General features: G+C 46.9%; 1 protein-coding gene across 1 annotated transcript; it reads left to right on the top strand.

Moving 5' to 3' along the window:
* Window positions 1-3,888: 3,888 nt before the first annotated feature.
* Window positions 3,889-14,793, top strand: T265_06975 (hypothetical protein; the record flags this gene model as incomplete). Its single annotated transcript, XM_009172381.1, has 7 exons — window positions 3,889-4,234; window positions 4,274-4,605; window positions 4,640-4,780; window positions 4,822-5,049; window positions 12,367-12,685; window positions 13,461-13,639; window positions 14,453-14,793. 7 exons carry the CDS (start codon window positions 4,090-4,092, stop codon window positions 14,561-14,563), a joined length of 1,455 nt encoding a protein of 484 aa, XP_009170645.1.

Genomic DNA, 14,793 nt, shown 5'->3' with positions numbered 1-14,793 from the left:
GGTGTAGAATACGTGAGATATTCCGGAAAGCCCGATTGAGTGACGCGCAAATTCACAAGCCAGGATTGCGAAGCCATGAGAGTAATCAAAACAATGCAGTATCGCATGTACGAAGCATGCATCTAAAAAGATGGCAAGCCTCAAATTATTGGGATATCCGTCCGACTGTTGCACGAATCGTGCAAGCCCAACGAATGCCTGGCAAGAACCGCAACTGTATGTGAATTACCAACACACATGAAGGCACTGCAAGTGCTAAGACAAATGACTGAAAATTGCACGGGAAAGTTCGTCAGAATTAGTTTGACACCTAAAGAGTCAGAAGTTTGTGATGGATGAATGTGATGGTGCAGGCTAAATATATGATGTGACGACCGTTACGGGGTTGTCCATAAACCGAAGCATGTCAGTGCGATGGTGGCATGGCACTGTCATACCCAGTGAGATGGCACTCCCGCAACTATCTTCTCCAGAATCTCGACCGCAACCCCTCGCCCACAACTTCGAGCAGTTCCCTTCCGGCCAAGTCTCTGGGATGAGCTCTTCCGTACCCAATAATTTTTCGCTCAGATCTTGCTAGCCTGGCTTTTCTGCTGCAATTTCAACTTGCCTGCTGCACAAGTTCAAATCCGTATACGGAATTCATGTCGCCCTATGTATTAGGAACTTGCCCCTATCCAAACCATCCCCCTGTACCTGACATCCCTACAACAGTGCAACCAGTGAGTCTGCTTGCTTTCAGACAAAACCTGCCATGTGGTCCCAATTTGAATTATCCCATCTCCATCTCCACTTTTGCTCGTTGTGAATCCGGTCATTTAGGTAACCACCCAAGGTCACTAATGGCTGGCAATGGTTTTCAGTTTTAGTTCATGCCACCTGACTCTCTTTGATCTAGTCGAACCTCATGCCCATTTTTCACAACAAGTTGGGAAATAACCTATTATTACTATATCATTGGGTATCCCCCTTGTTTGTGACATTGTCCACTTTTTGTGCAATCCGCACCCCCACGAATTCCCCAGTCATGCTCCATTCTGACTGTAAAACTATGATCATGCCAGACGGTATGCTACCCACAAGTGGGGAATAAACATTATTGTCATTATTATTATTATCATTATTATATTTGTAAGGCGTTGGACCGAGTCCATCACGCTGGCCTTCTCAAAACATTATGATTTACTGGAACTGATGGCTACTGATCTGGGAGGTCCCTCCTTATCACCACCTTCCATCAACATCGAATTTATGCAAAGTAGCGTTTATGGTCCTCTACGGTTCTCGTTATGCACCAATAGTGCAACCGAGTCAATCACCCATCGATTCATTTTTCCGTTCTCCGGCGATATTATTAAAGCCTATACAATAAGGTCCAGCGGCAGTGTTTTTTTCTAGCTAACATTCAATCCGAGCTGAATTCATGACCCCTTAGTCCAGCCAGCATTTATGTCAACGCCGAACCTGGCAACATTGTGGAATATTTGGGGCTCGGGTAAGATGCTTAAATGCTGTCTGTTTGTAGAGCTTGGCTGGCGGGTCGCAAATGCTTCGACAACATTTGACGAAGGAAGGAGTGAATAAAAGTCCTCTACGTCTGTGCTCATCTAGTTTCTAGACCCCATCTGAAAACTTCAAAGTGACTGATTGTTCTGGTCGCATAATTTGGCTATTTAACTTTGAGGGGGGGTTGTGTCTTGGTTCCACCTTTCCAGTTGACGCGTTTAGAATATCCGACTGAATTCTTTTATTCCATTTCGCTGTTGCAACTGGGCAGTCCCCTTGCGCCGTTACCAACCTCTTTTCCTTCTGATTGGCTGGTGTGGTACTATTCACAAGTAGCTTTCTTCTCCATTTGGCCGATCGTTTTGTAGTTTTCTGTTATTTCCCTACCCATGTAGCTGAAGCCCACGAGTGTTTAATTAGTCTGTTTGTAGCGTCCGACAGACTGTGCCGATAACGACGAGCCTATTGCTTGATGTCGATGAGAAACTCACGCCCTTGTTTTGTTCTTGCGTGAGCAAGCACTGGAAGCAAGTAAACTGATGTTCCTCTGTCTTCGTGAATTTAAATGAGCTATAGTTTGAAAAAGATGTTCTCATATTTTGGTGGCAAATTTTCTTCCAATCTGGCAAGCACATTGTTCCTCACAGCCACTGGATACCGTGCTCCGCTACAGACCACACACTACAAGACATATCCGCAAAAAGAAAGCGAGCGAACTGCAGTGACTGGTTGGGGCTATAATTGGGGTCTTTTGTAGATGCAAAGTAGAGCGATTAATCTCGTATCGATGCTGTGCAAAACGATGAGATCGGTTTTGGTGAACTATTTCTGCGCATGCGTAGAGCGACCCAGGACACCGCCTCCGGAATAGCACCGGTTAGAATGCAGAAGACAATGCCACGGTCTCTCCTCAATCAACAAAGTCAGTTATAGAAAAGACGGCACCGAAATAGTATAGTAAGTCCCTGACTAGATTTCTTCAGGCCGATATCCCGCGGGGAGAATTTCGCAGCACCAGGGGTTCAGGGCTTACCACTACGATGGCCAGTACACAGGACACAATCGAACGGGCAGAGTGTGCGGAAAGATGACAAAACTTGGCCTATCCACTGCGGCGTGGTAGGCTCCTTGCCCATACGTGCGATTCACTCACTACCCAATCATCCTCGCGTATCGAGTTTGCTGGTGGCATTGGGTACACGAAGGATATCGAGGGAATAAGGACGACATTGTATTTCACAAAGATATTTCGGTGGATTGTCAGCAACCCCATCTAGTCCTCTGCCCCAATGTGTTGAAAAATGCAACTTCGCCACCCTCACATCCCGAACTCCGCGAGTCTAGCTCGCTGCCTAGCGTAAACAGACTAGGGAGAGCCGCCAGAGAGTCCTCGGTGCACCGGGCCTGAGAAACCCTGCATCCCCAGGCTCCCGAAACCAAAGATAGAGGCCCGGACCTTTTCCCACCCACCCCGGGGTCTTCTACGCGAAATATGTCATCCAATTACTACCGGTAAAGGTCCTATCTTGCCAGGGGCACCTCGTCCAGGTCTGAGGATCGTGAGTCAAGAGAAGTCTGAATGGCCGAAGCAAGTTCAAAAAGGCCACTTAGCGATTTCGGGTGGTGCAGACTGTAACCTACACCTGGTTGCCCGTCACCCCATTCTGAAATTCCGTGCACCCGTCACTCACAGCTATGGCTTACATAAAAAACAAACATTCAGAGTCATCGCCTGAAGCTAGAACATCAATGGCCACCTCGACCAATATCGGAGCAACTTCCTCGTCTGGGTCTCTCGGCTCGGAACTGGTTTCCGGTCAGTTTTTCGCAGCTTATGGTGGCGCATGGTCGCAACATTTGTGAGTTTCGCATCGCAATGGTTTAGCAAGTTGTTAAACCTTTTCCGCAGCCGAAGGGACCCGAAAATCAAAAGGTTATTGGTTCGTGGATTCTAAGAATCGTTCACATTAGTGTTCAATCCAAGTGACCTAATATCGTAAACTTCGTCAATATATATTGGAAGAATCTCAGCTGGCATGGTGGCCAGCCGACTCAGACAAATTGAATTCAACTCGGATCGTTCGTTGTACCAAAAGCAAGTATTTCGGAGGCAGAGAAATACGAACTGCGGCGACAGGAAGCACACCGCAGGATAAATGAATGGGTAAAGTTCAGAATGCGGAAAATATGCTCACGCAACAGCAGCTCAATCGAATTGGCGCGTAGACCATTTAGCGCCTCTTCTGAGCTAAACGTGGGTCAGTATGTCGAGAAAAATATGGTGGCCTTAGCTGTACGGACCAAATGGGTTGAAAATGGATTTATGCTTTTGTTTACTATCACCGGAAGCTGAATGATGTGTCAGCGAATTTTGTGTAACGCGCGGAAAATCACGTCAATTTGTATTACGCACAGGCATCTGAATTGCCTCCAGAAATGTGGGCTACCAAGGTTTATGGCATAAATTGATATATAAGGCGGACACGTCACCAAGACTATTGTTATAAATAGGTGAATTCTGGCAGACGTGTCCACTCTTCGGTTGTACTGTATACGTGTTCGTCCCTCTGGTTAGCAGTGTCCATGGGTCGTTTGCTGATATTCCTGAGCTTGGTAACGATTGTATGGGGGAAAACTGAACTAAAGGAAGAGAATGATGTTGCAGTCCTCACAAAAGAACACTTTGATCAAGTTCTGGATGAGTACCAGTACGTTATGGTGAAATTCTGTGAGCGAAACTTTTTTGTAATGAGTATTTATTAACCAGATGCTCCCTGGTGTGGACACTGCAAGGCACTTCAGCCGGAGTATGAGAAGGCCGCAGGAATATTAAAGTCGTCCGATCTTGATGTTCTGGTTGCCAAAGTAGATGCAACAGTAGAGACTGAACTGGCGTCTGCGCATGGTGTGTCCGGCTACCCCACGTTGAAGTTTCGGAAAAATGGATCATGGATAAGCTACAATGGAGAACGAACTGCAGAGGCTATCGTTGACTGGATCAAGAATAGGTCACAGCCGGCTCTCCATGTTATGAACACCGTGGGGGAGGTTGAGAACTTCGTGAAATCCGCAGACGTTGTGGTTGTTGGCTTCATCAAGGTGCCCAGTTTTTTTTATTACGACTATCTCATAGGATTCGGGGGGAGACGCCTATCGCGTGCTAGAGGAGATTGCTGACGAAATGGATGGTATTCCGTTTGGAGTTATTGCCTCCCAAGATGCCTTCGATAAATATGGAGTGAAGAGTGACATTCTGATTAGCCTATTCAAATCGGTGAGTTTTTCTTCTAGTATGGATAACCTTCTTTGGTTCAGTTTGACGAGGGCCGTGTTGATTTTGAACATCCGGTTGAAAAGGGAACTTTGAGCGAGTTCATTCAGATGGAAAGCATATCCCTCGTAGTGGACTTCTCGCAAGACGTCGCTGGTAAGGTTTTCGGTAGTCCGGTTCGGAAACATCTTGTGGCTTTCGTTCCAAAGTCTGGTCCATACGGCGAGATGAAAACCAAAATGGAGACAGTCGCCAAAAAGTTCAAGGGTAGAGTAAGTTTGAATATTGTCATGCTCGGGCATCTCATTATTTGTTTGGTACAGGTAGTTGCTTTTCGCCCATCTTACGTTAGTGATGATCAATGCCACCCATTCGCTGTCCTATGCATGATCATTCAAGAAAATTACATGACAACCGAGGCGTACACGGTGATCCTTTGGTTATTGTCACGATCAGTCCTGGGGCGGTATTTCTGGTTCCGGGGCCCGCCGAACTAGCTAGCACCGAAAGTGCTACAGCTGAAGGAAACTGGCTAGCAGTGCTATACAGGCGCACGAAGACACTCGGATTACCCGAGTGTCGTAACTCCGATTTGTGGGGAGGGCACCCGGCTGAATTTCCGTATCGTTCAAAGTGATGGGGTCAAGGTGTGGGCGCCTTGACAGTATCCCAGCCCTCGTACAAAGTACGGCAGTGAAGCATCGGTGTTGAACACTGATGTCATGCTGTCGATGATGATGATGGGGTCAAGCGCAGCAGGGTTATGGTTTCAGGTGTGTAACGGGTACTTCCATTGAAGAATGTGTCCAGCACCAGAAGCTGCGTTGGTTGGGACATGCGTTACGTATGCCGAACCATCGTTTGCCGAAGAGAGTGCCTTTTTCCAAGCCCAATTCAGAGAGGTGGCCAACCCTTGACTTGGCAGAGGAGTATGAAGGAGATCACGAAACGCTTGGGTGCTGTCGGTGCTACTCACCTTCCAGGATGGGGACCGCGTGATCCTCACTGTGCCTGGTTGGAGACACTACAAGATATGGCTGGCGATGTCAGTGGCGTTCTTGTTGTCAGTTTCTATCCAGATTGCCTGAGTGAATGTCTGGAGGTGTAGGCATCTCAGAATGAAGCACTAAGTCTTTCCCCCGTCCGCCTTTACTCTTTTCTTTACAATAAGGCTTTCAAATAAGTCATGGTTTTACGGCAGTGAAGCATCGGTGTTGAACACTGATGTGATGCTGTCGATGATGATGCTGGTATTGTACGCCTCCCAGGATAGGGTCCCCGTGACCCCGTGTGTGCTTGGCTGGAGCCGTTGCAAGAAATGGTGGCCAATCGGTGTCAGGGGCGTTCGTGCTGTCATTTGCTTTCAGGATTGTCTGATTGAGCTGTTGGGGGTGTAGGCACCTCAGAATGCTTGACGTAGGCCAGCACCCTTGAAGTCAAGGAATACCAGGATTGTGCGTCGTCTGTACATGTGGCGTTGCTCTAACACCTGACGGATTGTGAAAAAGTGATCACCGCAGCATCTACCTGGTCTAAATCCCGTCTAATTCTCACGATTCTAGGTTTCGTGCCACCGTAAGGCGAAGAATCAGTGACGCCAGGAGCCTTGTCATAGCAGGCGTCAAACTAACACCTCTGTGGCTATCGCATTCACTGCGAGTGCCCTTTTTGATAATGGGCACCACTATCGATTCACCCCAGACGGCCTCCTCTCAGATAGACTCAAATAGGCTAGACAGGTACTGGCTGAGGAATCCACTGCCATCTCTGAAAAGAGCAGGTGGTAGGTCGTCAGGACCAGCAACACGATGACGCTTGAGTAGAGAAATACATTCGGACACTTCTGAGACTGAAGGCGGCTCCATATTTACGGTCCACCTTTCTGTAGCAGATGGCTGGCTGAACTGCTACTCAAAGTACTTTGCCCAGGGGTCCAAACGTTCTGCTTTGTTGCATATCGGGGAGCCATTTTGGTCCCTGATTGTTTCGCTGACAGGGGGTTTCCGAGGACCAGTCGAACGGATCGGGTGGAAAAGCTTGCGCACGTTTCCAGCATTCTTCGTATCTTCCATTTCTTCGACCTTTCGGGTCCACCAAGCTTCTCGGTCTGCGCGGACACTCAGTTTCACCTGGCGTGGGATGATGCCCCGGGTAGAGTTGTGGTGGTGGCCAGGTGGAATCTGTCGCCGGGTTTCCAGCAAAGACACGGTTCTATCAGAGATCCAATGCTTGTATGGGAGTGGCTGGGTTGTACCGCAAACAGACATTCCGCTTTTTAGTAGGGCTCGTTTATATTCGACACCGTACCCCCCCACTCGTCCTGTCTAGCCTTGGGCAACCTGGCAGTATCTCAGCCCTCGTGCTTCCTTCGGGTGGTGTGGCAGCTAAGCACCGGAAGGGAAGGGTTCCACAGGGAACTATCAAGCAGGTGGGAGTGTGTGAGGCTAACTTATTGGGAACTTGGATAAAAAAGCCAAAAGTGGAAATAAAGAGGACATCAGAGGGATTCAGATTTGAATGGATGCTAAAATAGTGTCTTTAACTTTTAAGCTCACGGTCGGCTGAGATACCTCAGCTACTTGCGACACAATACAATAATATGTTCGTGTGAACCGACGTCACTGATGCGCCGGATGCACAAACTACACAACAAAAATCCGGTTATTTAGTGAGCAACGGTTTGAATAAGTACACAGGTAATGCAGAAGTTTTAACATGCCAAAAACAAACTTACTTCACACCGAATCGCGAATCACTGAATTCCTGAAATCCGACTGAACTGTCATCGGTAGGTGGATGTATTGCGCCGTGAACTGGATTATTAGTACCATTGTGTGATACTTCCGAGAGGGAAAAGGCTGACGGGGGTAGCAACTCGTTCGTATCAATGCGAGGTAAATGACGATTTTCCATCGCGAGTTACAACTAAGTGGCTGAAAGTTGCACACGAAGTGGTTAACTAATCTTTCTCACCCAAAGCAGTCCTTTGCGGTGCACTCTACCAGAGACGATAGGGTCGTTTTTACGGCATGAAACCTTGGAAATACACTGCAAGATCACGGCTTCACATGGCCTGACCTCATCTGGACCGACGTCATTCATCGAACGGGTGCGCGCAATGGAGCTTTCAGCGCAGTTCACCAAATCAGTAACCTGTTCTGTCACTCAACATAGAAGCAGATTCTTTGAAGGATGAATCATTCTTCAGACGTCCTCAAGAAGTCAGTCTCTGTGACAAACCGCCTCCTTATGAGAATATACGGCACTGAAGATAACCTCCACCGGTCCTCGAACATGTTCACTTGAAGCCGTGCTCTGCACTGCAACTGCGTCCCACAACAGACTACTCCAAGAAGTTATGACACCACGACAGAGTAATGCGAATCGTTCAGTCGATCATCACTATCATAGAAATAGTCACTCCGAAATGAAATAACTTCTGCTCTAGCACTCTGCACAGAAGCGTTTCAATTTATGTCCAAGTACAGCTCGGACCCTCAATTACCCCTCAAGATTCACTGAGTTGAGTAGAATGCCGTCACAGCAAACTCGTCAGAGAAACAGTTTGTTTCAAGGTAGAGGTTAGCACGACGGCAACACAGTTCGAATTCTCTCTTTACAGAATATCCGAGTAAATCCGTTGACATGTACTCTCTATAGGTCTCCACTCTCCCTGTTATAAACTTCTGGAAACCCGGCGACATTGCGTGTGGAACCGCCAGGTTGATATTGCCCGACTCCATCAAACAGAAGCTCTATTTGATAGATCACCTGCATGCGGTTAGTTTGTCCGAAACCTTTCAGTAAACACAAATATGGCTGTCAGCTTTTTACTGTATCTACATAAGCCTCAACAGGCTATAGCTAAAGTGCTCAAAAGGAACACCTAATTACGACAGCCTCAGAGCCCGGATATCTAAACCGGGGTGCGAACATGCGAACAGGTGGAGTTGGCACTGCTGGGGTTCAATTAGTGGTCGTCTTGGGCTGGAACATGTATGTTGCACAACCATGAACTCCAGCTGCAAGCATGTGCAGAACAAAAGCTGCTTTTATGCAGCAACAACAATAACAACAAACAAGGACAGGGTGATGCTTCAATGCCATGCAAACAAAATGTTTATTTAACCATATTTTTCAATTCTTTAATCATATTAGAAGTTTTGAAGTGAAAAGAAAAGAGGGGGAGGGAAGAACTTGGACATAGTCTATTGCAAGCATTCTAAGGTGCCTCCACCTCCAAGCACTCAATCAGATAACCCGAAAAGAAACTGACAGCACTTAAAATCTTCGTAATCTCTATCAGGCCTCTCTGCCAAGTCAAGTGTTTACCACGAGGTTTGTGTCATTACGGCGGAGGCACAGTGCACAACAATTATCTTGAAAGACGACGTTTCGGCATGCGCAACACATGGCCCACGCATCACGGCTGATGTCTCTGGATGTTCCTTGTGATTGGAATACTAGTTGCGCCAGCAAATATCCGTTCTCCAATCACCTCGGTAAGAATTCGTGAGCGCCATCCGACACCAGAAACCCTTCAGAAACATTCGTGCTCAAAAACATGATGACTCACATTATCTGTCCGCAGAGATCATTTATCGAAACAATAAAACCATACGCTGCTTGCTGTAGCCCAGTAAACACGGCCCTTGGGATCCAGTGATATGCCACAATTGACGCACACTCTAGGGAACATGATGCGGGGCTTTGAGATTTGTGTCTTCATTTCCTCCGACACACTTCAGTCAGAGCTAACACAACTACCGAGGTAAGTATACTTCTCCACAATCTTCAATGGTTCTCACTGAAATGCAGTGGACATGCTTTAAGGTTGGATATCCTGAAGCTGGTTTTAAACAATATAGGTGAAAGACAGAGGCCAAAAGATGGTGTGGTAGTGGCCAGTTTATTCAACAGAGCTTCGGCTTCGCCGTTGTCTTTAGAGATGAGAACGATGTCGTCTACATACTCTAGATCAACAAAGATGTCGCCAGAAACTATTTGAACACCTTCCAGCTTTCGCCCCAATACTTCATGGAAAAAGGCTTGAGAAGAACAAAGAGAGTGGATATCATTGCTGGACACCATTTTTGCAGAGAAAATTTTAGGGTGCTCACCATGTACCATCACACCCGGAAGTATACACGACCGGACGGTCTGTATCCAACGCTCAAAGAAGGTGAAAAATCCCTGCTGACCCATCTGACAAAGCTTGTTGGTGCTATATGGGACGAAGAGAAAGTGCCTGCAGAATGGAGCATGTCGACAGTTGTCCCTATCTTCAAAAAGGATACGCGAACGCTATGTGAAAACCACCGTGGCCTCAGCCTGTTGGCTGTGGCATCGAAGGTGTTCCCGGGCCTTGTCCTTCGAAGGTTGACTGAATACATGGAGAGACAGATCCGTGAAAATCAAGCTGAGTTCCATCCTGCAAGAGGTTGCATCGATCATATCCTCACCCTTTGACAAATTCTTGAACAGCGACACTGCATCCAGCAACCAACAATGGTTGTTTTTCTTGATCCGCCTTTGACTCTGTGGACCGCCAAGCACTATGGCAGTGTCTGGAGCAAAATTGTCCCCCATAAATTTTTGACCCTCATTAAGGTGCTGTACGCCAACTCTCGCGGCCGTGTAAAGGTCTACGGGAAGCTCTCGCCTGAGTTCACTACATCAAGTGGTTTTCCTCTTCAACTTCGTAATTGATGCGCTCATGGAAGATTCATTATCAGCCTCCAATGCCTGTGGGGCCGAAGTGCTCCCTGGGCCTCCGCTCACCGATATCGAGTGCACAGATGACATAGCTCTTCCTGAACTTGACCCCGTGGTAACGCAAACAATATAGAACAATCTAACTAATTCTGCCTCACGGTTGGACTTACGCTTCATACCTGCAAAGTGCTGCTGTGAGACTGGGTGGGCTCGAACCCCAGCCTCATGCTTGCGGGTGAACCGATTGAGGTAATAGACAGATTTGTTTATTTGAGCGGCTGTATTAGTCCCGGTGGTCTCGCGAAAGATGATATTAACATCCGGATCGGGAAGGCCGGAGCAGCTTCCGCTAACCTGCGCCACCTGTGACGTAGGCGTGACATCAGCTTCTCTGTCAATAGTCGAGTTTACGATCCTGTGGTGCGATCCATATTACTATGCGGATCAGAAACCTGGCCGTTGCGCTCCGAGCACATCAAAAGACTTCCAGTGTTTGGCCATCGATGTCTTCGGAGCATTGCCCGAATCTGATGGGAACACAGGATCAGCAATAGTGAGGTATGTCGAATGCTATTCGGGAGAAATAGCTCACCTTCCATAGATGAATTGATCATACTGCATAGGTTGCGCTGGCTTGGCCACGTGCTGCGCATGCCAGTCGACCGACTTCCTCGAATGGCTCTTTTCGCACAACCACGTGAAGGGTCGAAGAGATCCAGAAGCGGTCAATGATTTGGCAGTGAAGTATAAAAACCATTACCAGGAAACTCAGCTGCGCTGGTCAGTGCCGTCTTCTTGGATGAGTACGCCGGGACGGGCCACATGAATAACTAGAGGCATTGTCAGACATGGCCCAGTCGTGCCCTCAATGGCGCTGTTGTATTCAGGGCATTGCCTTCAATGCATAACTCCCTTCCCAATTCCCCACTCAACTATCCATATCCGTATTTACGCACCAATTTATCAGCTCCCGCCTGCAGTGCGCAGCTACCTCCCCCTTCAAATCATCGGTGAATGAAACTGTGGCAGCTAAAACCACTGTACGACAAGTACGCGGTTATTACAGATGACACTGATGATGATAAATGTCGGTTCGATCGCGCGATCAGTGGCGCGCGTGCATCAAAGTGATCACTTTCCTAATTCGCGGACTGACTGAACTTGCTGTCGCCTCCAAGGCTTTGTCCTACACTACAAATTACCAGTGATCAAGGCTGTAGCAGCTGGAACCTGTATATCTATGGCACACGGTTTATATTTGATGGGTTGATTGATTCTGCGCAAAACATGCAACCCCCTGGCTATTGAGATAATAATTGACCCAGGGATAAGGCAAATAAGGAGTTTTACATATCTCAGCGACTGGCTCTGACGGTAGGGAGATTGATGAATTCGTCACATCAGTCCCGAACCCTGGAATCATGTCATTTCACTTCACTCGCAGCGTCGAAAAACATTAATGGGTCCTAAAGGTCGCGTGAACCAATCTGTAGCAGGGGTTATCCTGTATGGCCTCTATGAGCAGATTGCTGAGGCGTCTTCAGTTCTTTGCCATCAGTTTCTCAAAAGCGCTGCTGGTGTTGAGTGACATTGACAAGCTAATTAGAAAACGACTGTTCATTTGTACTGCGCACATTTCATCTGTGTAATTTATCCAGCATCCTTGGCTCGGTCATTTACATGCTTAGTCATCGCATACAGTACCACCAACATCTCGGAATCGCCTACGTTTGCGTGTAGCTTAACTCACCCTGAAAATGAACCGCACAACTGCAAATGGTCTCGTTCGATAACTTTGTCACTGTTTCAGACGGTCCTTCATAAAAACTGTCTCATTTAGACTATTTCCAGTGTTACTTTTCCCTTATTTCAAGGTTCATTTTATTATCATCGATACGGACATCGCAGACCATCTTCGGATTCTAGAGTTCTTCGGAATGACCAAGGACGATGTTCCCGGTTATCGACTGATCGACTTGGCGGACGATATGACTAAGTTTAAGCCCAGTTCAAACGAGTTCGATGAACACTTGATGGAAGCTTTTGTTGACGGCGTTTTGTCTGGTTCCGTGAGACCTTTTCTCATGAGTCAAGATATTCCTGAGGAGTCAAATGAGCCGGTCCGCGTGTTGGTTGGAAAAAACTACAACGAAATCACACAGGATCAGTCGAAAGCTGTATTCGTCAAGCTCTGTGAGTTTCTTCTCTTTCGATCTTCCATCAGTTGATGCTTTTGCGATCATCATTACCTTAACTGCAAAATGACCAAAATGGGTCCCCACCAGCCTGGTCGGGTTCAGGATGACATTCTGCATGAGGTCTTTGTTTAGCACTGGTTGGTTATTCTCCAGATCTTCATTTGGAACTCATGTTTTTGTCTTCCATGCTGCCATCGTACGCACCGTTTTTCCCGGTCTGAGGGGCTTGTTGCACTGTGTCCTTTTGATTATTCTGTGTATTGGACACCTCGCTCAATTTAATCGACGCATTTGTGACTGTTCTGTCCACCGATTTCGATCATGGGGTTAGATGGTCGGTATACTGGGGGCGAGATTACTCAGTAGTTAGAGCGCGAATATATTGACCAGAAGGTCCATGCTTCCAACCCGAACTCTGCCTCCCGATTTCTGTCTATGTCTGGCAACCTGGCAGTATCCCAGCCTAGGTGCTTCGAGTGGGATAGCAGTTAGGTACCGAAAGGGTTTTTATAGCTGAATGTTGCCGGATGCGTAAAGCAAAGTGGCGATGTGGGTTTTGCCTGATTGCCAGATCGAGTGAGGTTGGTTACACGCTGAAGGAACTAACTGTATGGTTTAGATTTCCTAGAAGGCGGCTACGGGTTAGGGTTATCAGGCCTCAGCGCTACGTACCGGACTTCTGTTGAGTGGAAGTTCGATCAACCTGCCTTTTCCACTTTTTCACTATTTCCCATTTGAACTACCCCGCTCTGCTCTATTTATGTTTACAGACGCTCCTTGGTGTGGACACTGCAAGAACTTGGCGCCTATTTGGGAAAAAGTTGGTGAAGCCTACAGAGACCGAGATGACATAATCATCGCGAAGATGGACGCCACCGTTAACGAGGCCGAAGGTTTAAAGGTTCATAGTTTTCCCACCCTGAAGTATTATGCTAAGGGCTCAAGTGAGGTAAGTATCACCCTCTGCTAGCCCGGTTCAAGAAATCCGTTTTGTCCATCAATAAGTTAACAACTTCGCTTTTAACCAATTACCTCGGCCTGTTGATGTTTTTTTTTTGCACTGGTCTTTCGATCAGTTGGCTCGGGATCTGCGTGAGGATGGGGAAGGCGAACAGAACAACATCCTATGTTTACGTCAAGGGCGGACGCCACTGAACTTACTAGTCAAACAACTGAAACCCTCTACGGTGTACTCAGCCGCTCTGTCTACAGTTTAGGTTGGTTACTGCAAGCACCTGCTAACATTTCATTCATGGATCAGAGCAGTTTATTTACAGTCCGTGAATTTTCGTTTTTCATGTGACTATGATAATAAGGAAATTATACCCAATACTACTGTATCGGGCAACACAATTCAATATCCGTTCGAAATCAGTCCAAAGTTTACTGACCAATCGTCGGAGTGCTTAACGATGACTTGCATCAGTTCAAGTGAACTGTGGAATAAGGGTTAGTGTCTTCAGGTTGCCCAAATTGTGCGGTGATGATGCAGCTCCATCCATGGCATTCAAGAGTGTGACCAAAGCCTAAGGCTTTTAGCTGCGATTGAGTTTTTTAGGGTCGATATGTTACACTTTAAATAGAAAGATATGACGCGTTCTACCTAGGCGCCCAAATAGGATCGTTGATAAAATAAAAAGTTGAATATTAAATCTTCATCTTAAATTCAGACGTCAACACCAGAGAGAAGTGCTAACAATGCTTTCTGAAGTAGCCGTTGTTTTAATTTCAAAATTGGTAATATGTTTTGTTCGTCACCCAGGCTGTTGATTACTCCGGTGAGCGAACATTGGAAGCCCTGAAGGAGTTCGTGGATTCTGAAGGCAAGAGTGGAACGGCTGGCAAGTCTAAGGAGCCGAAGGACGAGTTATAGAACTGTACATAAACATAATTTCACGAAACCGGTTACATTGTAGAATGCTCTTTTGCTGTAAGTTCTTTCTGATCTGGTACGCAGTCAATCCGTAATTTCTTATGACTTGCTGGTGCTTTCCCTGTTCGTTCAACTTTTGAACAATTTGTGTTTGTTGGTTTGTTCGGAACCCACTATTTCTCAACTTGTATTTCGTGTTCGTATGCAATAAACGAATATGGATCCGTCAT

This window comes from Opisthorchis viverrini (genome assembly GCF_000715545.1).
Source record: "Opisthorchis viverrini unplaced genomic scaffold opera_v5_154, whole genome shotgun sequence".
Lineage (NCBI taxonomy): Eukaryota > Metazoa > Platyhelminthes > Trematoda > Opisthorchiida > Opisthorchiidae > Opisthorchis > Opisthorchis viverrini.
The sequence above is the reverse complement of the archived record's forward strand: the minus strand, read 5'-3'. Positions and strand labels throughout refer to the sequence as shown.